At 33.7% G+C, this 26,674-nt stretch overlaps 1 protein-coding gene across 1 annotated transcript in view; it reads right to left on the bottom strand.

The window, feature by feature from the left end:
* Positions 1–5,642: 5,642 nt before the first annotated feature.
* Positions 5,643–26,674, bottom strand: part of LOC111045813 — a 43,847-nt gene continuing 22,815 nt past the window's right edge. Inside the window, exons 7-12 of the mRNA XM_039436579.1 lie at positions 21,733–21,930; positions 19,499–19,715; positions 18,408–18,542; positions 14,265–14,543; positions 11,374–11,463; positions 5,643–8,552 (exon numbers count right to left, since the gene is read on the bottom strand). Of these exons, the coding sequence (XP_039292513.1) occupies positions 8,467–8,552; positions 11,374–11,463; positions 14,265–14,543; positions 18,408–18,542; positions 19,499–19,715; positions 21,733–21,930 (1,005 nt within the window). The 3' untranslated portion in view covers positions 5,643–8,466. The remainder of the gene's footprint in view (positions 8,553–11,373; positions 11,464–14,264; positions 14,544–18,407; positions 18,543–19,498; positions 19,716–21,732; positions 21,931–26,674) is intronic.

The raw sequence follows: 26,674 nt of genomic DNA, 5'->3' as shown, positions 1-26,674 counted from the left end.
TGTCCGATCTCACAAAAATCATGGAGAGATAATCTCATAATGACTGTAATAATCTATATAATTATGTATCGTGAATCGCGGTATTATGTCTATAATAATATATTTTATAAATTACTGTTTCATAATTTAATATTTATTATTGTGTTTTTGATATGAAGGGTACAGAGAAAGAACGATCATAGTCACAAAAACCAAATTTTTCAGGAGAGCCTTTTTAAACTTTAAAACGCTATGGCTTTGAAAATATTAAACTATACTTGCACAAACTTTTTTTTATTAACAACACACTTATATATAACTGTTTCCTATGTGTATCCGATTTTTTTGTTCACATTATGGTAAATGATCACAACTTTTTGTTAGGCTTGTATGGACTCTGATCTTTAGTTCTGTGTATTTCAAAACGGTTTTGGAAATAAAAATTACTGTAGTCCACAAATAACGATTTAATTTTTTTTTGCTAAAGAACTAACAGTACAAAATTCGTAAAAATGATATTTCATTAGAAAATTTTCAAAAAACTACTAAACAAAAACTCAGTTTTATCCTTTTTAAGTTTACAAAAAACTGCATATTACAATGAAAGCAATCTTATAAGCCTAATGTCTCTTCATTTCAAGGTGTGCTTTTCTGCTTCAAATTGTGGAAGAATGAAACAGGAATAAATTATTATTATGAGGTAATCAAGTCTCAAGTATAGAAGGGAACATTCATTCAGCCTGTATAGTTTTATACAATTGGTTTTCAAATCATTATTATGTATTGATGCAAATCAGTTCAAATGATTTGATTGAATGAGCGTTAGCAAGTTCTTACTTTTGACTCAAGGCCAAAGTCGTTGTCTACCTGTGTGTATGTTCGACAATAACTTTTGAAAGATTTCATCATCAGCTTCAAATTTTGAACACATATTCGATCCTTTTTACAGATCAAGTTCGTTGGACAACAAAATTTACCGACTCCTTCGTTCTTTTTCAGGATATATCAAATAACATTGAAAGTGTATAAGAAAAAAAATTGTTTGGATTTATCATTTAGACGTCTTCGTCTGGAGTATTCATTGCATGAAATTACTACAGTACTTATACAGTTTTCCCATTCATTTCATTAATATTTATGGTACTAAGTGATACGTTAAATAAAGTACCGGTAGGCCTACTTTATTTAAAAATTAGAAATGATAAAATAACTAATTATTTACCTATCGTCTATGAATTCCAGCGTTTCTTAATTGAGAAAGAATATTCTGTTTCAATTTTCAATGTTTGGGGGATGTAGTGCAATTCGAAAAATGGTATCAATAACATTTTCAAATCGTCCAATTATATACTAACCTTTGTTTTTAATAAGTATTGATCTTTCAAAACTGCTCTTATTAGTAGATCTTCAACATGTTTCTCTATTTGTAATGCCTGTAATTGAAAGAGTAAAGCCCGGTTGCACGAAAGCCAGTTACATTTTAACAGTGTGATCAAATTCACTAGAACCAATCAGAGAAGGCTTTTTTGAAAAGACGGCTTCTCTTATTGATTCTAGTGGAATTAATCACGATTAAAATTTTACCGACTTTTGCGCAACCGGTATTATGACGAAATATTACAGTACTGTAGTTATAATCATTTAATCATACAAAACTAGTTACATATACAGTAATTTCATGCCCTCTCATATGTGTTTCATAATAACTAGTAGTATATTATTTTATTCATTAACTAATTTTATGTTCCATGTTTGCAAAAAAAATATTGACTCAATTTTAAGTTTCTGACAAGGAAACATTTAAAAATCGATACCTTCTGTTGTACTGTACTGATTAAAAATGGTCATGACAGAGAAATTGTTTTCTTATCAACTAAGTCCTACCGTATTGAAAATCTTCAATACTAGTAGTTATGTGAACAGTAGACCTCGCGCTCAGTAAGTTACATTGACCTGTTGTTATGTTTTCTCAAAAATTAAGAAATAATTTATCAATTTAAAATGTCTAGAAAAATCCTAAATAAACATAGTTTTCTGTCCCATCGTACCGTGAAGTGTCGTCCCGGAATGTGAGTGTGAGCGCTGTTATCAGGTCTGGCTGCAACTGTCTACAACGTTGATGGAATGATAATAATTATATTTTCAAAATGTTCGATGTTTTTGAACGGGTATAGTATTATAGTCCACTAGACAGCTGATTTATGATGAATAATTCTGAAGTCTGATTTTCACGGTAATATTGGCGTTCAAAGGAGTCTCCTTTTCCTTTTGTATTATCCTTAAAATGCAAATTTCAAAAAACCGTAGCCTATGTATACGTCGACGCGAAATTCAAAAAGGAACATACCTGTCAAATTTCATGAAAATCTATTGCAGCGTTTCACTCTAAATGCGGAACATAAAAACATAAATACGGTATAAACAAAAAAACATATAGGCCTAAACATAAAGAGAAATGCTAAACCGTCGACTTGAATCTTAGACCTCACTTCGCTCGGTCAATAATTACAGTATTTAATCATTCAAAACTAGTTATAGTTACAGTAATTTCATGCACTCTGATATATGTATTTGATAACTATTTTATTCATCGAACTAATTTCAGGTAATTTTTAATTTTTGCAAAAATCTGCCGACTACCGTGCCTATCTAAATGTTTCAGATAACAAGAAAATAAAGAAAGGAAAATTAGAAAAGTAAGGAAATATTTGAAAATTAGTAATACCGCACCTAAAGTGCGAGATAAATGACTTTTAACACGGCTCTTTCTCGAAGACGGAGAGGTCCGATACTCTATCCTCCACTAATCACTCCCACTACCTAGCAGCATTCTCCTTCTTTTGTGTCTGAGTGAGAGAGCTTTGTAACGCGACGCGGCAACACTCCCCTCCATCTTTAGCTGGCAATGTTCCAAGTAGTGTACTGGTCAGCAGGTATATTGGTTTGTGTATGTTACAGAGATGTTTTCATCACAAGAACATGAAGCAAAATGACACGGCGCATCCAATTGTGCGCAGGATGTCCATCTGTGTCTATGCTACAAACTGTGGAGGGAGAAATGGGTTTCTCCTCTTCATGTTAAAAGTAATTTATCTCGGACTTTAGTGTACTTTTTAATAATGGTCATTACAGCAGACAGCAGAGTGCTACAATTTAAAGATTCGACTTCTACTCAATTTATCTAAAAACTCATAGCTGAGACGCTTTTACAAAACATGAAATTGCTCTTTTATCAACTAAGTCCTATTGAAAATCTTCAATTAATCAGTTTTAATGGATTAGACAAAGCATGAATGTTACATACCTTTTTCTGCATACGGCTACTTATGGAGCAGATGAAGACCATTCTGTATTGTGCACCTAATAAGGGCAGAACTTCATGAAAAATAGAAAATTGCTCAACTAGCAATTCTCTATTCCAGAATGAGAAAGAAAACGATAGATAGCAGTCCCAAAAGTATTCCAACACCAAGCATAGAATTCTGAACCCCATTACGGGTGCTATACTTTCAATAAAATCAGCCAATCTCATGTACGAAACTAACACTCTTCGGAGTTTGAAAAAACAAGCATTGGGAGATATGCTTTTCAGAGCGATCAAATCCGTTATAATTTTTTCGCAATTTTTATCGCAAATACTGAGTACCAATATTATGAACATTGACAGCGATGTTACAGTGAAGATTTGGATGGTTGAGATAAGTAACACAATGAAGATTTCAGTCGGATTGGGATGCATAAGTATCCTGGTAAAATGGAAATAAGCTGGTAATCCTATCAAGAGCATTGATCTGCTGGGTAGAGGGTCGTCAATTCTGCAAAGTTTCATCAACTTATAGGCCTCATTCATGAAGGAAACTGTCGATTGATGGGAGAATTGTGTGTTGGTTAGAACGAGTATTGTTGTAGACAATAAAAGTAGTACAAGCATGTTCAATATTGAGAATTTTTCATTCATGCATCGTTCGATTCCAACAAAGAATTGGTAGATGAATAGACATAGAATGAGGATGTTAACTGTGGAACCAATGAGGCATCTTTCTGGAAAAAATGAAATGTTATTGATAATTATTTCCAAAACAAAGCAATAATTAGCAAAAGAAATGGGACACGAATAAATAATAATTATTAGTGAGTGTAGAATGAATTTTGATGTATATCTGGTGAATTATGGTTTATGCAAACGAACTATTTTTTAATATTTATTTCAAAATCAATTCAAATACCTACGTTTTACAGAGAAATATTTATAATAATGATGAAAAATTGCTTAATTTGAAGATGCCATAAGCTATTTTATGCTTTCTCTTTGATTATGGAATGTTCAGTTCTTGACTCTTGCGTCTATATTATGATATCTATTTGAACTGTAAGTTTATACGGTAATCAATTTTATAATAATAATTTTGAAAAACATTTCAAAACTTACTATTCTGGAATAAATTTCCATTCCTCATGACGTCATTATAATCTCCATCATGAAGAAATTTCCACATAAACAAACCATTCATTTTCACTACTAAGAAAAGTAAAAAAAGGTTTGTCCTTATCTTTACAGAAGATTTTAACATTTTTTTAGAATGTGTTTATCAATGATTTTTTCCTGATGACCAACAACGGATCTTGGACTTATAAGTCATAACTCATGTTACAAAAAACTACTGAGCTTCATCTATGATGATTTGAAAGTGTTCTGTATAGAAGATTGAGAAAAGTGATTTTTGTAAAAGGATAGTGAGTTTTCAAACAGACTATTTTCCTATTTTCTTTCCCTTCTATGATTGTTTGATTGCGTTTGATTGGTTGATTGTTAAAGATGACGAGGGACAGTATAAATGCAATACATTGTCTGATGATTGATTTCCTTATTGACGAAAATAATACGGTAGTTAATAACTGTCTTCTGTTTTCTGGTATATTAGAGTTGACCATTGCGTTTGATACAGTGAAGTGAAACAACTTTCTTTCAGTATGAATTTTACAAAATGTTCTATACACCGTGTAGGTAATCAGAGACTAATAATGCAATGAATTAATGGTATAGGTAATTTTTCTATGGTAATATCTCCTTTCAATTACATTATTAACTTTCTTACTCTCTGTGCTAGGAGTACTGTTATAAAAGTTCAAGATTAATATTAATTATTTACAAGATATTAATATCAACAGTTCAAGTAGGATGAAGACAAACGAATAAATCAAAATAGTGTATTAATACAGCACAGTTCAGTATGGATCAAGAAACCATTATCTCAAATTATTCAGTGTATTCACATGAGAATATATTGTATTGAAAATTGACAATGATTCTCCCTTGAAAATGTGTTTCAGAAATTCAGCAATAATAACAAAAATAGTACTGAATACTCAAAATACTTTTTATTCTTATTCTAATGACAGTATAAATTAATTCAACTTGAGATCTAATTAACAAACAATAATTATTAAAAGGGTGTACTTCCATAATAATATTGTTAACAATATAGTTTAGCTCTGGCTTATATAAAAATTTGTTATGTACATAAGGCATCATGGAACTTATGTATTTTTACATAGGATACACAAAAAATTTATGAGAATACTATCCACTATCAAATTCCAATCCAAATCAGTCATATTAAATACAATATAATATACAAGTGTAATATAAAACGGTACTGTACACAGTTATAATATTATAAATTCACGCAGTAATTTTACACGTTATGAAGGTAGTGATTTTGAATTAAATTATCAAAATTAACACTATAGTCCAACTCCAGTAATAGAAAAACTACATTTTTGTAAAACATAATGAATGTTTAAAGTTATTCTGGATGACGAAGTCAAAATTCTTTGGATCTTTATCCAAAATACTGTACAACAACAAACATCAGATCATCGACTCATTCCATTAAATTTGGTATGCATTTACTGCTCAACATTATATTGAATCAATCATCAAATCTTATATTGAACGTTGAAATTTTATTTCTAAAAAACTAAACTATTATATTGAGCGAGCAATTTCTGTATTTATGTATCTGGTTATCTATGTTCAACGGATCTCGAAAACGGCTCTAATGATTTTCACGAAATTTGGTACATAGTAGGTTTATGATCTAAAAAATAGATTGCTCTAGGTCTCATCCTTGGGAAAACTCGCTGAACGACATTAAAAGGATAATTCATCCTTGGTTGAAACAGCTGTGGATAGTAAAAAAGTGAGTGAGCGAGTGAGTATGTGAAAAATCAAAATATCGCATCCCCAAAATTCATAAGATGATGTATAGCCAGCTATGAAATACAAACAGGATCATTCTAGAGAATTGTGTTCTGTTTATCAATAAATAAAAATAACGAGCGAAGCTCGGTGCCCCGATATTGTATAATAATGATAACGAGTGACCTGGCTGGCTCAGGTCTGGTGTCAGAGTTTTCAGGTCGCAACTGATCAATTTCAGGGTCTCTGACATGACCTAACGACTGCTTTTTAGGCAGCCGGGACCGACAATTTAACGTGTCCATCCGAAAACACAGGAGTGGCCCGAGATAAATATCTAGCCCGGGCCGGGATTTGAACCCGGGCCTCTGAATCATAAAGCCAGCATCTGATCCACTCGACTACGGCCACTCCTAGAATTTCACTAAAAAAATCACATGTAAAAAAATTTACTTGAAAAGTTCTGTTTTAAAATTTCAGACTTATAAACTGTGACACACAAATAATGTGACAGCATTCTGTGACTTGTATCATGTATTAATATGCATTATGTATTTATCTAATCATGTTCTTTCAAGTTTTTTGGGGAATTTACTGTTCAGCTACATGAACTTTACAAACTTCAATAATCAAGAAGCACCTGTTTACCTGTGCAAGAGCACTACACACAGTTTTTAATTTGGGCATGAGGGAATCTTGTAAACCTGTGTTTTCAGCTAGTTGTGTGATGACTCTTCCTTGTATTTTCATTTCGGAATGTTTGTGAAAGAAAACCTTAGTTTTTTCATTTTAAGAAGATAATAATAATAATATCGAGTGACCTGGCTGGCTCAGGTCTGGTGTCAGAGTTTTCAGGTCGCAACTGATCAATTTCAGGGCCTCTGACATGACCTAACGACTGCTTTTTAGGCAGCCGGGACCGACGGCTTAACGTGTCCATCCGAAACACGGGAGAAAAATAAAGAAGAGAAATTCATGAATATAACACGAGATCTGGTGGTCGGATAGATTCGAGTCGGGTCAGGCTTGCTAGGACGCAGAGGATGTACAGCTATTTAGGTGTAAAAATGTTCAATGTTCTATCATCTAAAGTTAGAAATATAAACAGTAGAAGATTCAAATCTATAGTAACAAAATGGTTGAAGGAGAGAACATTTTACTCGGTTGAAGAAATGTTGAACTGCAATGCCTATCCATAATATTATTGTTCTCAATTGCTTTAACTCTGGTCTGTTTTCAGATTATGTGGCTGTGTGAATTTATGTATATTTTATTTTGTATATGTAATATATGTATAATTATGTTCAATTGACTTTTGTCCATGCAACCAATGATTGTTTATGACAATAATAAAGATTTAATTTGATACCTAATACAAACTAAGTACATGATTACAATATGTGCTACTGAATACATAACACGAATTGATAATTTTTGGTATTGGTTCATATTTTAAAGTACAAATATACATTCTATTATATACAAATTAGACACATTCTGAGCGATTTATCAAGACTACCGTCACAGCAGCGAATTGGTCCTATTTAATAACACAACGACACATCTTTAGAACTATAGTGCGGTAGCCTACACGTTATAATGGCAGTGGAGAAATATAGGAGAACAGTGTAGAAGATTCTATGCCTTGCCATTGCCTTCTATAGAAGATAGCTAATACTGCTATATCTGATGTGATATCATTATTATTTTAAATTATATTATATTCGTCAAGAATATTTATCCAATGATTGAGTAATACCGTACATTTTCATGATTCAGATTGAATATTTTGTTAATTATATTTGTACATTGTTAAAAAACGATATGGCAACGTTGCAGAGCTAGGAAAGGATAGCGCTATCTGGTTTGTCGAAGGAAAGACATGGATAGCAACATCATTTCTAATCAAATAAATAAATTTTATTAACCAATCATATCAAACAAAATAATTACATTATTTTATTTTGTATATGTAATATATGTATAATTATGTTCAATTGACTTTTGTTCATGCAACCAATGATTGTTTATGACAATAATAAAGATTTGATTTGATACCTAATACAAACTAAGTACATGATTACAATATGCTACTGTATATGTAATACTGCCATTATAACGTGGACATCAGAATAGACTATGAGTCATACGTCATACCAGCAGCGACTTATGACATACAGAAGTAGCCACTTATGTTCTGGATTAAATTTAAACTACTTCGCCATCATTTTGAAGTATCTCTTCAATCCACTAGAAATAAGATGAATCTAGAAATGAATTGAACCTCACATATATACAATATACACTTCATCAGGTCGCTCGTTCATCCCCTGAAGCATGTTGACCGCGAAATCTGCCTCTTCAATAGTTTCTGAAACAAATATCTTCAATGAAAACATATAAATATGCCATATTATTCAATATGAATTATAACAGGTACGGTACAGTTTATTGAAGTTGTCTTTCACAAGATTTTGAAAGTCTCCAAGATTCTACAACCTTGAAATTATAATTTTAAAATTTAATCCTATATACGTTATTTAGGTCCGGTTGCACAAAAGCCTGCTCATTTTCAATTGAGATAGAAGAACCAATTAGAGAAGCCATATTTTTTGAAAAAGCCTTTTTAGATTGGTTCCCGTGGCATTTGATCATTATCTATATATATAAAAGCGAAATGGCACTCACTCACTGACTCACTCACTCACTCGCAGAACTAAAAATCTACCGGACCAAAAACGTTCAAATTTGGTAGGTATGTTCAGTTGGCCCTTTAGAGGCGCACTAAGAAATCTTTTGGCAATATTTTAACTCCAAGGGTTGTTTTTAAGGGTTTAAAGTTCGTCTTTTAGCATGTATATTCTTCTTCTCCCAATCTCTTAATTATAATTGAAATTTCCATATCATATGTTACTATAGAACTATAATCTAGATAGAGTACCTCTTCGAAACAGTTGTTAACTGGCAAATGAATTAATAATTTTGTCAGGTTGGCATTAAGTTGAGTTGACTTTGTTAGGTTGGCACCAAGTTGAAGATTTAAATGCATTTATCGCGGAAAAATTGATTGGGCACTGCTACTTCGATCCTTGGAATATTATATTAGTAGCCGTCAGGATCGCTTCGCTCGCCATATCCGTTTAGCCAGACGTTTAGTCTGGACCCCCGACTGGATTGTCCTAACATATGATAAAAATTCTCAAATGAAAAATGCAGGCGAGCGAAGCGAGCCTACTTATCTCATTATTGGAGGTCCAGGGGGCGGAGCCCCCTGGCTAGACGGATATGGCGAGCGCGGCGAGCCTGACGGCTAGTTAGAAAATAAATATAGGCGTATTATAGAATTTAGTCCTATATAAGCTATTTAGGCCCGGTTGAACAAATGCCTGTTCAATTACCTCATGCACATCAAACTATAGTAAGGTCCACGTTATAATGGCAGTGGATAAAGATAGAAGAATAGCGATGCCGATTCTCTGCATTAATTAATTATATTTCTGTCAAAATCATAATTGGCATCGATGAGGACCTAGAAAGAGATAGTACCACCGGCTTTGTCAAATAATAGACAAGGATAGCAAAACCAAAGTTGATCAAATACTGTCATTATAACGTGGACCTCACTATAGAAGGATGGTGTCAGGAATGGTAGAGGAGACAAGAAGGGAAACGACCACAGGGCAGCGACATTTCTATTATCTGGCCCCAAGATTATTCAATAAATTGCCGCCAGAATAAGGACAAAAAATCAATCAGAAATGCTTCAAGTTAGAGCTTAAAAAATCCTTTTTTCTACTGATATTAACTCAGAATTTTCATTGCTTTTGAATGCAGTTTAGTATTGATCCTGAATAAGTACCATAGACTCATATGTTATGAGAAATGATTATTATTCTTCTATTCATGTTAATAATTATATATTGTAGGAATTAGATTGTGTTGATGTTGTAATAATTGTAATTTATGTATTGTTAGTGTGCAACTCTTTGTATGGGGCGTGGCCCTTATGACAAATAAAGCTTATTTATTTATTGTAGAAATTATTGTTTTAAAAATATGTAAATGAGTGCATTTGAGTACATCGGTAATGTTTCCAGAACTATGACAAAAGAAAGAAAGCAATCAGTTTTTGTTTATTGAATATATTTCTATTATTATTGGCCAAGAATTTGAGATTATATTTCTTTCAATTGTTTTATGTGTTAGTATTGTTGTATGTAAATATGTTTGAATAGCTTATGCTTGTAAACTACAATGAAAAAGTTTTATTTATTTAAGAAAAAGACTTATTTATTTATTTATTTACAGCAGTAGAAAGTCAACTTTTTGTTTCTTGTATTGTGTCTATTGTTGTAATGACTCCTCTAAACACGGACTTGTTTCATATTAGAGGGAGTAATTTTCAGGGAATATATTGTAAAATGTACTTTCTGGAAATAAATTGAATTTGAATTTAAATCGAGATAGAATGCCAGAAGAACCAATCAGAGAAGCCATCTTTTCGAAAAATCCTTCTGTGATTGGTTCTCGTGACATTAAATTTGATCATTTTTGAAATTTAATACGCTTTTTGGACAATAATTTTAATGAGCTAAATTTAGAAAGAGTAGTTAAGGGCTCACGCCAATTTTCTCTCCATATTGTAATGTATTTGATCGTATTGATAAATGATTTCCAGTCCTTGTCTGTTATTAGACAAAACAGCTATAGTGAGGTCTACGTTATAATAGCAGTGGAGAAAGATAGGATAACAACGTTGCAAATCCTCTGTCTTGTAAATGCCTTCTATAGTCGGTAGCTGATACAGGTTTATTGATGTAATATTGAGTCTTCATTCTCGTTTAAAATAATCAATTATATTTTATTAAGCAAGGAATTATATTTTTCAATAATTTCATAATTGAGATGAAATATTTTGTTGATTAATTATTAATTCTACATTATTAATAGGATCAAAACGCTGTATGATTGGTGTGGCCCGGACTCAAGTAATTATCACAGCAACATCACCAACTGTCCGTTGCTAATCACAGTTGTTCCTTTTCAAGTGAGCGGATGAAATTCTTTGAACGGGTTCGAATACATGGAATACATTAAACAGGCACAAAACTACTGAAATACGAAAAAACATCAACGGTAATCATTAAATCGTATTAAACTGACTTATAATCCAACTACCACATTATTTTTACCTTCTATTTCAGCAACTCCATCGTTCATCAGTGTGTTTTCTGACGCCAGAAAATGTTCACCTTCACCTCCAACTTCTACGTCATTTTCATCTGTAAATCACAAACTTACATTTTATGAGAATAATATAATATAATAAATAATAAATAAAATAATAATAATTTATTCGACCAAAAACAAACATTGTACAAACACATTGAAATAAAATAACATAACTGGTGTAGCAAACACCCACGCATGCACAATACATGTTCATCATCATAGTCTAAATGAAGCCCCAAAGGTAATCCTGTGTGGGGCCTTTTCTTCGTATATTTAATCACAATAGAAAATGATCAAACAAAAGATAGAAAAAAATGAAAGAAGGAATATATAGAGTCTTACATTAATAGTATACAAAATCTTAAGAAACTACAAAATTTCAAAAAAGAATCAAGAGAAAAAAAAATTGAAAGTAAAATAATCATATTGCAATTTAAACCGTTCTCTGTGCGGGCAGCACATTCCAAATGATAATTATCTTCAGTCAACAGATGAAGCCATGCAAAATATAAGTGCTATGACAATATAATTACATAAATAATTCAAATTCCCAACCATACAAAAACTAAATCAAACATGAAAAACAAAATATCTTCGAGCATGCCTTTAACTTCCTTTTAACTTTCGAGCATGAAAACCTACATAAAAACAACTGCGTATCATCAATTGCAACAATGAATTTTTTTAATCTGGCCTTTACTATTTGGCTATATTGACACTCCTGTAAGTCAGGTTGCAAGGCATTGTAAAGCTTACCACCTACATATCTAAAAAATCTTCTGTTATGCTCAAGCCTAGGTCTATGTAATTGAACTCTATTTCTATAGCGTACATTATAATCAGCGATATGGGTTTGTGTTGTCAATTGACTTTTATTTTTATATATACCTTCCTTTTTTGTGATTGCCCTTTTAAATGGTTTTCTCTTGAATTCATGTTCACTCTGTTTATTTCAATTCAATGATCGAGTTTGAGTAGATATGATACTACAATAATAATTAAAGTATATTTTTTCTTTAGGGCTGCTCCTGAATATAAATTAATAAAACTAGAAATCTAAGTACCCTTCTCAAAATTATCTGGTCACAACATGTTTTGGCTATATGATGCCATTATCAAGTGATTGGAAAATGGATATTTTATGGTATTATGAATGGCATTATATAGCCGAAACTTGTTGTGACTAAGTAATTTTGAATAGGGTACTTGGATTTCTATTTTCATTTATCCTATTATATTAAGCGAGCAATTTCTGTATGTCTGTTTATATTATTTTTTATATCTGGTTATCTGGCTATTTTGATATCTGGTTATTTATTTTCAACGGCTCTAACGATTTTCACGAAAAAAGTAAATTCGTATGGCTTTTGTTGGTGGGGAGTCCCTTGCGGTAAGGTCCCACCGCCTGAATATATAATTTAAGCCGTCAATGGGCCTTACGACTGTCATACTTCAGCCGGGACCGACAGTTTAACGTGCCCATCCGATAACACGGGAGTGATCTGGTTAAAAAACTTTTGGTATTGAGAGGGTTTGAACCCGGGATCTCTATGCTGCTATGCAGGCACTCTATCCACTAGACCACTAGATCACTTTCGTGATTTTTTCACGAAATTTGGAACATAGTAGGTTTATGATATAAAAATTCTATTGCACTAGGTCTCATCCTTGGGAAAACTCGCTGAACGACATTAAAAGGATAATTCGTCCTTGGCTGAAACAGCTGAGACATTCATCGTCTGTGGATAGTAAAAAGTGAGCGAGTGATTCTGTGGAAAATCAAAATATCGCATTCATAAGCTGACGTATAGCCAGCTGTAAAATATAAACACGATCATTTTGGAGAATTGTGTTCTGTTTATCAATAAATCCTACACTATTAAACAAGCAATTTCTGTTTATATGTTTTAAATATGTTTAGGTGTTTTGATGTTTATATGTTTGTATCTCACCGGATCTTGTAAACGGCTCTAACGATTCTCACGAAATTCAGAACATAGTAGGTTTATAATATAGATATTTGATTGCACTAGGTCTCATCCCTGGGAAAACTCGCTGAAGGACATTAAGAGGATTATCCATCCTTAGAAAAAACAGCTGATAATTTCGTCGTCTGTTGATGATGGAAGTGAGTAAGCGAGTGCATGTGTGTGGGACTGAGACAAAATTATGACTCAGCTGTTGAACTTTTGTAATCATTCGATCAGGTACCTATAGTGCCGGTTGCATAAAATCCGGTTACATTTTAATCCTGATTAATTCCAGTAGAACCAATCATAGAAGCCATCTTTTTGAAATGGGTTTCTGATTTGGTTTACATGTAATTAATCAGGATTGAAATTTAACCTGCTTTTTGCAACAGGGCCTTTGTGAGAGAAATGTTTGCTTTCCTCTGGGAATTAATCTCAATCCACTGTGATTGGATAGAACATTTCTGTATTAACTATAAAATATATTATAATTTCTTTTTTCGTAATAATTTTTTATGCTTTTGTACTCTAGAGTGAAGCTCGGTGCCCCGATATTATAATTAAAGTGGTATAGTAGTTATTTTTATTGCTGAGGGTGATGCAAGAATAATAAATCATAGTAGATTAATAAAGATACAGGGTTTATTTATTTATTTACAACATAAACCCTTTGGAAAACCAAAAAAATTCGCCTCAATCAAGAGAATTTTCAAGTGAGCGAAAAATCAAGAATAGGGTACTTTGTTACTGTTTAATAATGAAAGCTATATAAATAGAACTGAGGACTTCTGCTCAATCGACTGCAAATATTGTCCGACGAGAAGATTGTCTTGCTTTTTAATAGCCTAGAAATTTATGAGAAAAAAGTGTCAATACAATACCTGTCTTAGTTACTTCAGTGACCCCTTCTTCTCGTGTTTCTTCTTCTACTTCTTCTTTTATTGAGATGTTTTCCACGTTAATGATGTCATCGATGCAGTTAGAGGTTTTTTGGAGAAACTCAAGGACTGTTGCTTCTCCGTCATCGAGCTGATCCATGACACATTTCACTCTTTTGTCCTGCATGAGGTTTCTCTGCGACTTGGGCCGGCCACTGGGTGGGTCATGCAACATGGATTGGTATTTCTCGAAGTTTAAGTTCTCAGTCATTCGTATAGATTCTGCAAGAATAAACGACTTATGATGTATTGAATTTATAAAAATCTGGTGTGGTGCACTCACACAACTTTCCTTGCTCATACTTGAAACTAAGATCAGACTTCTGTATAATGTGTATGTATAATTGTTTTCAGAGTACTTTTTCCTTTGTGTAAATTGTGAAACTCGATGATTTTTTAAGTCCTCATTTTTTTAAAGTCGTCAAATCAGCTGTTCTACAGATGAAATATCTCGACTATGTGTTCTTTTTATGAACTGCGCTACCTACCTACCTCATGCACGAGAAGGAGGTTACTAAGTCCATTTATCAAGGATGGGGTGGACCCCCCATTAGTTTCCCAGTAAGGAGACTCATGCCAGTTGATAGAGCTGATAAATAACTATACAGGGAATGAATTTGAAAAAATCGGTCAAGTTATTTTTGAGAAAATCGTAAAAACATGGTTTTTTAGTAATTATCCGCCATTTTTCTCAAGAATATTACGGAGCTCCTGAAATTTTCCCAGAAATGAGACTCATGTCAGTTGATAGGGCTTGTAAATAGCTATCCATGGTATAAATTTGAAGAAAATCGTTAGAGCCGTTTTCGAGAAAACCGTGAACAACATGTTTTTTTTAGTAATTATCCGCCATTTTGAATTCAATTTTATTGAATTTCTTATTGTCGGATCCTCATGGTATAAGGACCTTAGGTTTAAAATTTCAAGTCAATCGGTTGATTAGGAATGGAGTTATCGTGTTCACAGACATACACACACACACACACACACACACACACACACACACACACACACACACACACACAGACCAACACCCAAAAAATCATGTTTTTGGTCTCAGGGGACCTTGAAACGTATAGAAAACTTGAAATTAGGGTACCTTAATTTTTTTTGGAAAGCAATACTTTCCTTACCTTTGGTAATAGTGAAAGGAAAGTAAAAACTGTTGTATAATGAGGTCCACGTTATAATGGCAGTGTAGGAAGATAGGAGAAAAGGGTTGCCAGATCTCAGCCTTGCCACCCAAACAGCTGATACTGCATATATCTGATGAATTTTGTTCATTATTGTTGAAAATTGTTAATAATATTTTATTTGTCAAGAAAATATATTTTTTAAAGATGTAATAATAAATTTTCATGATTGAAATTAAATATTTTTTCAATTAGTTGAATTTCTACATTGTTGATAAACGATGTAGCAACATCGCGAAGCGTGAAAGAGATAGAGCCATCTGCTTTGTTGAATGATAGAAAAAGATAGCAACACCATTGCAAATCACACACTGCCATTATAGCGTGGACCTCACTATAGCTGCATTCGATAATATCGGGGCACTGAGCTCCGCTCTAAGGGTAACTGAAAGTATTGAAATGCAATCTATATATAAAAGCGAAATGGCACTCACTCACTGACTGACTGACTGACTGACTTACTCACTCGCAGAACTAAAAATCTACCGGACCAAAAACGTTCAAATTTGGTAGGTTTGTTCAGTTGGCCCTTTAGAGGCGCACTAAGAAATCTTTTGGCAATATTTTAACTCTAAGGGTGGTTTTTAAGGATTTAAAGTTCGTCTTTTAGAATGTATATTCTTCTTATTCTCTTAATTATAATTGAAAAATGTCCATACCATATGTTAATATAGAACTATAATCTTGAGAGAGTACCTCTTCGAAACAGTTGTTAACTGGTAACTAAATTAATAATTTTGTCAGGTTGGCATTAAGTTGAGTTGACTTTGTTAGGTTGGCACCAAGTTGAAGATTGAAATGCATTTATCGCGGAAAAATTGATTGGGCACTGCTATCGTACTTCAATCAGAGCTATTCCTGGGAATATTATATTACTAGCCGTCAGGCTCGCTTCGCTCGCCATATCTGTTTAGCCAGACGTTTAGTCTGGACCCCCGACTGGATCGTTCTAACATATGATAAAAATGCTCAAACGAAAAATTCAGGCGAGCGAAGCGAGCCTGTTGATCTCATTCTCGGACGATCCAGTCGGGGGTCTGGCTAGACGGATATGGCGAGCGAAGCTAGCCTGACGGCTAGTAGAATATATGGGTTAGAGAAATGAGGCGGGGCCGACGAAAACAATGGATGGACAGGTAGAAGTTTCTAGAGACCCTTCAGTGGTCACCTATTGTTATGGAATTTTCACATTTTCGTGGTCTATTATTAAGGTTTCCACTCCGAGCAATATATTGGTGGACCAGTGTGGTTATTTGAAGGCACTTTCAGCTGTAAACCAGTGGTAGCATATAGTGATTGGATAAACACACACATTACTATCGATGACAAGTACAAATTAAGTCAAACGTACGTGTTGTGTAAAGCCCACATCGATTTTTGGACGTACATTTGTTGACCGTCCTTATAAACTCTACGAGATTGAAAGGGGCTCGACAACACATGATTATACATCATATGTTTGCCAAGTTGTGTTCAATCTAATAGAATTTGAAAGGACGCCAAAAAATCGTATGTTCAATAAGTATCGAATTGTATGTAACACAAGTTAGTCTGTATAAATCTTGTGAGCAAGTTGGGTTTAATCAAATAAACCAATGGGAATAATAAAATAATTACAAGTACTTGATCACTGATTTACATTCAATAATTGCAGAAAATACAAGTAGCAGATGTAAGAAGCAATAGATAAGTTGGTGCTACCAGCTACTACAGTAACTATATTACCCACAGTATGGCGCTTCTGATTGGTTAGCTCGGTCACATGGTACAAATCCGCCATTAAGATTCCAAACAAACTTTTAAGTCCTATCCTATAGCATTAGAAATTTGGAACTTATCACTTCTTTTACCGATTGTAAACATATTTTGAACTCACGATGAGTTTGATATAACATTTTCGAAGGGAAATTGATTATACTTTAATATAGGCAATAAAGAAAATTTTAAAAACACTAATAAAGCTTGAAACATTAATTTTCCTTCCTTCGGACTCATCGCAGACCACTTCTAGAGCTTTCGCGGACAAATTATTGGGAACCAGTGATCTAGATAAATAAGCAGAAAGATAAATTTCAATTTTATTGTATTTCCTCATCCAATTTATTGGATCGAACTTCAAATAATCCAATTTCAAAATACTTTTGCGGCTCAATTAAATATAACATTTTATGAAATTTTTAACCGCGATTAAGTGCTGATTAAGTAGTACGTCTTGACTTCTATTATTGATTCTCTTCAGTACTGAGTACCCTATCCATAACATGTTCAATAATTGGTCAATAGTTATTGATATAATATGGATTTAGAGTTGCATTACCACGAGCTTAAGATTTGAAATATTACTGAATATGAATAATAATGGTAATGTGTTTTATTTTTCAATTGCTTACATGTTCATTAAAATCATCAAGTAGAACTATGGCTAGAACAATTGGCTTTTCCACAGTTTATATCCAATAATGTGTTTAAAATAATTATTTTCGTCAGACTTATAAGCTCCATTGTAAATTTCAAATATTTGGAATCTTCATGGCGGCGGCGGGAAAAAAAATTCCAATGGCCTTACTGTGGGTAATATAGTTACTGTACCAGCTACCAGCCAGAATTGCCTTCAAGAAAGCACACGGGGCCACTGATGAGAGTAATGAATCGGAATCAGAGGACAATGAAGTATGCTAGTCGAGAGTTAGAGGATGCACCTTTTTGGAGCAATAGCCCAGTGCACAGGTAGTGCGGCCCCGTCTCCTTTCTTTTACCCGAAATCTACATATCAACCGTTCTGTTCGTACCCTAAAACTGGGACCACTCTGCTGGATGAATAGATGGTAGGTGATTATACAGAGTTTAAATAGCATGCATTTTGCAGGTAGAGGAATAGTATGTAGGTACGAACCAGTAAAACTCCAAATATTGGGTTTGAACCCCTTCGTCATCAGGTCCCTTAAAGAATGGTGAAAAGACTCCTGATGATCCATGATGATTGTCCTTTCTTTCTGTCTGTATACAGATAATTTTTCAGGTCCAACAGCTGTTAAAACAAAAATTATTGGATATAATATAGCAAATGTAGGGTAAAACCCGTATCTGGCATTTGAAATAAATGTGCCATAAAATTTTCAAATACTAAGTGCTGGTTGCGTTTATACCGACGTACGTCGGTTAAATTTTAATTGTGATTAATTCCACGAGATCCAATAGAGAAGCCGTCTTTTCAAAAAAGCCTTCTCTGATTGGTTCTCGTGAAATTAATCATGGTTAAAATTCAAGCAGGTTTTGTGCAACCGGGCCTAATACTTATCCTATTATATTAAGCGAGCAATTTCTGTATTCATATATCTGTTATTTATGTTTAACGGATCTCGAAAACGGCTCTATCGATTTTCACGAAATTTGGAACTTTTAGTAGGTTTATGATATAAAGATTCGATTGCACTAGGTCTCATCCTTGGGAAAACTCGCTGAACGACATTAAAAGGATAATTCATCCTTGGCTAAAACAGGTGTGGATAGTAAAAAAGTGAATGAGCGAGTGAGTATGTGAAAAATCTAAATATCGCATCCCCGAAATTCATAAGATGACGTATATAAACAGGATCATTTTAGAGAATTGTGTTCTGTTTATCAATAAATAAAAATAACGAGCGAAGTTCGGTGCCCCGATATTAAAATACTTAAGCCCGGTTGCACAAAACCTGGTTGAATTTTAACCGTAACTAAATTCCACGAGAACCAATCGGAGAAGGCTTTACCGAAAATAAATCTTCTCTGATTAATCTTGTGGCATTTAATCACGATTGAAATCCAAAAGTTATCTAAAAATATTGGTCACTATTTAGTAAAATAATTACAAAAATATTTTGTATTAGTTATCTAAAATATAAAGTCACTAAAAATATTGAGAAAAATGAAATCTATGGTTCTTTGTGCAAACATTTCTGTTCTGATTTAGTGCTATTGATTGAAACTATGTGGATTGTATCTTACCTTTAATCCAAGCACATTCTAGATACTGTAGGAATCTCTCCATTCTGTCATAGACTCCATTTTCAACCGCAAATCTCGTTATAACATTGAAGCCATTAGCAATTTTCCTGCTTGGAAGGAGGGGCAAGGCCATTCCCATCTTCAAAACGGTTTTTGCGAATGGACTATCTTTCAACAAATTCCCGAGTCCAAATCTACCAGCTGTTTTTCTCATATCCTGAATTAAAAAAAATGATTAGGTTATTAAAATATAATTATCAATTTGTCTCCTGTTTGGTTTCAAATTAATTCCAAAGGCAGGTTGATCAATGAATTGGAGCGAATATTCCATTACAAAACTTTTACTGAGAGATTGGAAAAAAACTGTGGTTTTGAGAAATTTTAACATAAATTATTTGTACATTTTGTATTTTCCCATGTATTATGGAGCTAAATATAATTGAACGTGAATCCTAAGTTATATTTATTAGTTTTGAACTATTTTCAACGACACTACAGTCTAATATTCGAAAATAGTTCAAAACGGATTATTATTGCTTGCAGTTCTTAATGGATAGTGCATAGACAAAATTAGTAAGGGACTCTTTGTCTTAAGATATATTGTAAAGTATGTACCATTAAACGTAGCAAAATCTGTATACTTTTCTCTGATTTACACTCATCTTGTCTATTGTATTGAGCTTTGGGGAGGTACATCTATTGGAAACACTCAAAAAATTTTCATTTTACAGAAGCGTGCAGTACGGTATTTGGCTAAGCTTGATTACAACCACCCCTGTAGAGATTCCTTCATAGATTTAAAAATTCTAATTTTACCATGTATTAACATCTACAGAGTTGTTCGTTTTATTGCTAATAACTTAGACTCATTCAAAACTAATTCTGATATGCATGGCTATAATAAACGATGTAGTGGCAATCCATGTATTATTCAGTATAGATTGAAGTTTTCCGACAAAGACCCTCGAACCTATGGTCTGAGACTATTAAATAAGCTACCTAGATCTCTGTCCATGTCATCTGCAACTTTTAAAAAAGATCTGTATACTTTTCTTGCGGAGAAAGCGTATTATAGTGTGGAAGAGTTCCTCACTGATAGATAAATATTGTTTATTTCATGTCTGTAGTATTTAATACACGTGGTTGGATTGCTGGCTGTGACATGCTTATTCATATGACATTCTTTAGGCTATTTTGAATTATTCTGACGATATATGTTAAGTTTTTGTGATATAAAACAGCTGTTGTGTTTAATTTGAAGTAGCATAGTATTTTTTCCCGGCTTTTCTCTGCTTTCAACTCGATAAGCTTTTGATGATAGTGTAGTAGCATAGTTGTTTACAACTAATTATTAGCATTCTAATGATAATAATTATAAATAATATTAATAATTATTGTCAATACAACATTTCAAACAGCCATTACAGCATATCACAAACAGCGATATCTCGCCGACACGTCAGGACAGGACATAATTCACTTTGATGGAGGCTGTAGTTTTTTAACTGCGCGAGGTCTACTGTTCACAGAACTACTAGTTTATTTCACAATCACAATATCAAATTTATGATTGAGAGAGAATCAAACAGGATAAACCCAAAACTGTTTCTCTCTTTAATTTGTTTCTCTCTTACTTTGATACATTACAATCGTATTGTCAATCTAATAACAGACTGCATGGTTACTATACAATCTGAAATTTGTATAAGTGACTAGAGGTATACTGAACTGGGTATTATCACATTGGAAGCATGTGAGTGTAAGTGCACGAAAGACCTTGCATGACCATGAATGAGAAACAAAATTTGGAAATAGCCATAGAAACACTCACACTGAACTCGTGAACTTCTTGCTGGTGACGTTCAGTGTGAACAGGTACAAGCTATATTCACAACGTGTTTTCTATGGTTTTTTTCAGATTTTGTTTCACATCTGCAAGCGAGGTTATGCATGGTCTCTCGTGTACTTGCACATACGTGCATCCAATGTACGTATATATCATATATATATATATATATATATATATATATATATATATATATATATATATATATATATATATATATCCAATGTACGTTCCAACATACAAATTTGGAACATAATCGCCCTGTACCATGGGTTATCTTCTTATGCTATTTTCTCTATGTTTGTAGATAATTACAATTCAACTAAAGGTGTACTGAACAGTTAATTTTGAGATGTATTTGAGATGCAACATGTTTGTTGAAACTTACCATTGCAGCGTGGAACCAACTGCCTACAATTTCTTTGCCAGGAAACTGATTTGATAGGCAGTCTTGAATAGCTCTATCGAAGTTAGTGATGAACACTGATGGATTCAGTGATGGCACTTTCTCTTTTATAAATTCAAAGACATCGTTATAGGCTGCCTCATTGTTTTTCTCCATGAGTATGAAAAAAACCGGAAAAGCCTGAAAATTGAAAAACAGGGAATATAATATTTTACAGAGCATGTGACTTTTCGAATACATATTGATAAAACTGTTTTTCTTATTGATTCTGAATGTAAATATTGTGAGTTTGAGTAAATACAATTTGAATTTGAAAAAAAAATGAAAAAGTAATCCCTTACAGGCCTGATAGCACAAATGCCTGTTTATTTATTTACAATGCAAATGACACTAATGTAATAACATTGGTCGATAAAATAATAAGGTAGTCCTTGTGCTATTTTTCTTCCAAATTTATAGGTGACAAAGTCCAAGATAAGGTTAGAATTTCACGTGTACAATTTTTATAAAATTTTGGTCCAAAATAAACATTAAATCTATAAATTTTGAATTTAGATGGCTTAAATTGATAAATAAATTAGAAATAATTGAATTTTCATCCTGATTAAATGCCACGATTGGTTCAATCTGACGATTTGTTCGTCAGATAAGACTTTTCCGTGAAGAAGTCTTCTCTGATTGGTTCTTGTGGCATTTAATCACGATTAAAATTTAACAGGCTTTTGTGCAACCGGCGCATAGAAAAGCAGATGCGACATTAACATTGAAACCGGAGAGTACTGTATAGAATGAGAATTTAGTTGAAAACTTGAATATAAATTTAAGAATTTAGAATGACATTTGATATTGATGTTGTTTTGATGATGAAAAAACCTGGAGAGAGCAATAGGAACAGTCACACTGAAAGCGTGCATTTGAAGTTTGCGTTCAATGTGAGCAGGTACATGCAAGTCACAACGTGTTTCAATGGCACTTTCCAAAATTTTTTCGGCTCAAGAATGATTCAACGTGAACTTGCACATATACGCATTCAATGTGATCAAACCCTTCACAAAAATGAAGCAGTTTTGCTTAGCGTTCTTCACTTGGGAGTTTTACGACAAATAATAGAATATTTAAATATGCTCTTGTTTCTCTGGGACTGCCAGTTTTGGTAATTTTCACTTGCACATATACGCATTCAATGTAATCACACCCTTAAATTTAATAAGCCTTTGTGCGGGCCAAAGAGTTTCAGCGTCAACACAAGAGTAAATACAATTTTGTTCTGTTCTCTCTGATTCTAATTTGCTACTCTTGACTTTATTTTGAGATTTTTGCTCAGTCTCTAGGATCATTTTTGAATCTAATTGACTATTAAACTTTATTTTAAGATTTCTGCCCAGTTTCTAGGATCATTTTTGAATCTAATTGACTATTAAACTTTAATTTAAGATTTTTGCCCAGTTCTAGGACGATTTTTGAATCTAATTGACTATTAAATCTATGGGTCTAATGGGCTATCAGATTGATTAAGTCACCTAGAAATCGGGTCTTGAGAATTCTTGGACGGGCATCACTCACGATAGATATAACTTTCGATTCGAATAATAACTTACTATATAAATGGTCTCGCCCTTATGTTTAATGTTAAAAGGTGGGCGTAAATACTGTCAACATAACTTTTAATTTGAATAGTTCTCTGAATACTCACATGCGATTTGATCGTCAACATAATAGTCAACAGATGTGCCGGTGGCTCCATCGGAGGTACTTCGAAAGTGCCATCCAAATGCAGTTCCTCAACTTCCGGCAGTAGAAGCACGAATTCGGGTGATCCGAGTATCACGGAAACTCCGCCCTCGGCACTCTCGACCGTCGCCAGGTAGAAGTCACTGCCCCTAACAGTTTTGCGGAATTTCGGCGACTTCTTGACCGCCTCACCAAACTCCAGCAGCGTCGGCGGTGTCACTCTCACGTTTTTCGACGCTCTAGCTCTGTGCATGGCGGACTTCAGACTTTTATAACTGATGCGGTCTGCTATTTCGGTCATCAGCTGACTGTCAATCCTATAATATTAAGTTTATAGGCATTAATATTATTTTCATGCCCAGTACTAAGTCACTGGTCCAGCCTGGTTAGCTTGGTCTTGCCATATCCTATAAATCAATCCTATAAAATTAAGTTTATAGGCATTCATATTAATTTTATGCCCAGTACTAAGTCACTGGTCCAGCCTGGTTAGCTTGGTCTTGCCATCCAAACTGCAATGTGGCCAGTGTCAACCGCTCGCATCGCGTTGGAAGGCGTCAACCACCTCAACAAGGGCAAGCTAAACCCAAGGACCGACCCATCATAGTACGACTCTGCAGCTACCGGACCAGGAAGATGATCTTCGACGCTAAGAGGAAGCTGAAGGGTTCCGGCGTCACCATTCGCGAGGATCTGACTGCGGAGCGTCTCAAGATCCTCAACGCTGCGGCCGACCGTCATGGGCATAGGAATGTCTGGTCATCGGACGGGAGGATCAAGATCTCTATCGGGGAGGGAGGATCCAAGAGGGTCCACACAGTCGAGAGGATGACCGACCTTCAAAAAATAAAGGTAAATTAAATCATTTCAGGATTCGATGACTAAGGTGCCCTTCACTACAATAATAGGAAATTCGTATTAATACATTTCACAGTAGATATACCTTGGCATTTTTCATGAGCTGGCTTTCTGTTCTATAAATGAATCTTTCCACTGCTATTTATGATTATATATGAGGCAATTATTTCAAACTAAGGAGATCCACATTTGTTAATACTGATTAATAATTTATCTTGATATTAATTCCCAAAACTACGTTCAATGCATCAACTACTATACTCCAGAGAGTACTTAGAGAATCATTATCTCTATTCTTACTAATAATTATTACATCTCTATTCTTACTTATAATTATTACATCTCTTACCAAAATTATTTCCATAATTAATAATTTTGAAATGCTGAATTTCAAATAAATTGGATGATTAACATACGTTATAGATGTGGATGTAATCTATAGGTAAAGATAGTAATCTCTTCTATATAATGATATCTTCTACTGTTGCCACAGCTTGAACAATAGAAGCTAATGTGTGAAGAATTAATATGCTTATATAGGGGCTGTGTTTCATTTAACGTTATCTTAGACATTCATCACTAAACAATTACAGTTCTCAATTTACTACTTTTATCGTTATTGCAACTCCCAATAGTTAATTATACTTCTAATACTATATAATATTTTTCACACTTCACCGTTCAGTGCTATACTGAAAAGTACTATAGTATTAGTATAGTAGACTATATTAAAACAATATAACTATTAGTTATATTATAGACTATATACTATTTAAAACTCATCTAAATAATCAAGCACTTTCCCCATCGTCTCCTCTACTTCTTATTTTTTCTTTCTCGTTTCTCTTCTTGATCTTATATTTATAATGATTACTTGAATATGTTGTTTGCGATTCTTCTTCTTCTTCTTCTTCTCTTCTTCTTCTCTTTCTTTTTCTTTTCTTCTTCTTCTTCTTCTTCTTCTCTTTCTTTTTCTTTTCTTCTTTTTCTTCTCTCCTTGATTAATTCGAGATCACAATGCAATGTTCTATTTCTTATTCTATAGTTCAGTTTCATAAGTTCTTCGCAATTTGTGCACATTCCTTCTTTCTCTTCTTTTCTTCCCTATTATTATCATTATTTTCCCTGTGATTTTTCCACTTGCTATCCAGCATGTTCAAATGTTTATTTCTCTTTCTATATCTATTTATCTTTCTACCTTTTCTCTTTCTATCTGATTACCTTCTACTAATATCCATATATCATAATTATTATAATATCCATATATTCATCCATATATAATATTCGATTCTTTCCCACATTAAATCATACAATTCCTCTTCAATTTTATGCGAATATTATTCATTATCAGTTGTATTATGTATCTTTCCTCTATTGATAACTTTCTTCGAAGATTTTTCGTTTTTCTGCTGGCTTCCTCTTCTCTTTTTCAGTTGTTACTGGATCCCATTTCGCTCTATCTCCACCATGAACACGATCTTCCACTACTGGATTTCATCTCTCTCTATCTCCACTTGGACTCGATTTTCCACCACTGGATTCCATCTCTCTCTGTCTCCACTTGGACTCGATCTTCCACCACTGGATTCCTTCTCGCTCTACCTCCACTTGGACCCGATTCTTCCACTACTGGATACCTACTCGCTCTATCTCCACTTGGACCAGATCTCCCACTACCAGTTCTTCCTCAATCTTCATCTTATTCACCATTAGGATTATTCATCACCGAAACTCCACACATCTACATCTTATTGTGTTTAGTGAATTTTTGAACTAGTGCTTTAAATAGTGAAGGGAGCCGAACTGTCAAGGCATACTGAATGCACTCGAATCAAGAGACTTTTTCATTTAGGTTAAGTTTTATCAGTTTCATCCCCATTTCCCCCGTCATGTGTCGTTCTGAGGTCGGTTCACGATTGGTCTGCTGCTTCCATGATGCCTCTCACTGACACGTCAGCTCGCTCGCCCTCAAGTAGGTATGATTATTTCAATAATAGTAATAATGACGCAGGTATGTTTCTAGCAAATAAGCTCCACTCTTTCAAAAAACTTTTCAAGGCTGCTCACCTTAACGTACAATCCCTCAGTTGCCACATTGATGAACTCAGAGCAATCTTCCGTTTTCAGGACTTCAATATAATCGGAATTTCCGAATCATTTTTGAAGCCTAGTATTTCATCAAATTTTGTTGCATTGCCTGGATATAATCTTTTCCGGAATGATAGATTAAATAAAGCTTGTGGGGGTGTAGCAATTTATGTGAAAGATGGTATCAAAACAAAAGTTTTAATCACATCTAAACAAGAGTATTGTTCCAGACCAGAGTTTATGCTAC

The sequence above is a fragment of the Nilaparvata lugens genome, chromosome 10 (assembly GCF_014356525.2).
Source record: "Nilaparvata lugens isolate BPH chromosome 10, ASM1435652v1, whole genome shotgun sequence".
In the NCBI taxonomy this organism is placed as follows: domain Eukaryota; kingdom Metazoa; phylum Arthropoda; class Insecta; order Hemiptera; family Delphacidae; genus Nilaparvata; species Nilaparvata lugens.
Note: the sequence above shows the minus strand (reverse complement) of the source record. Positions and strands in the feature narration are given on the sequence as shown.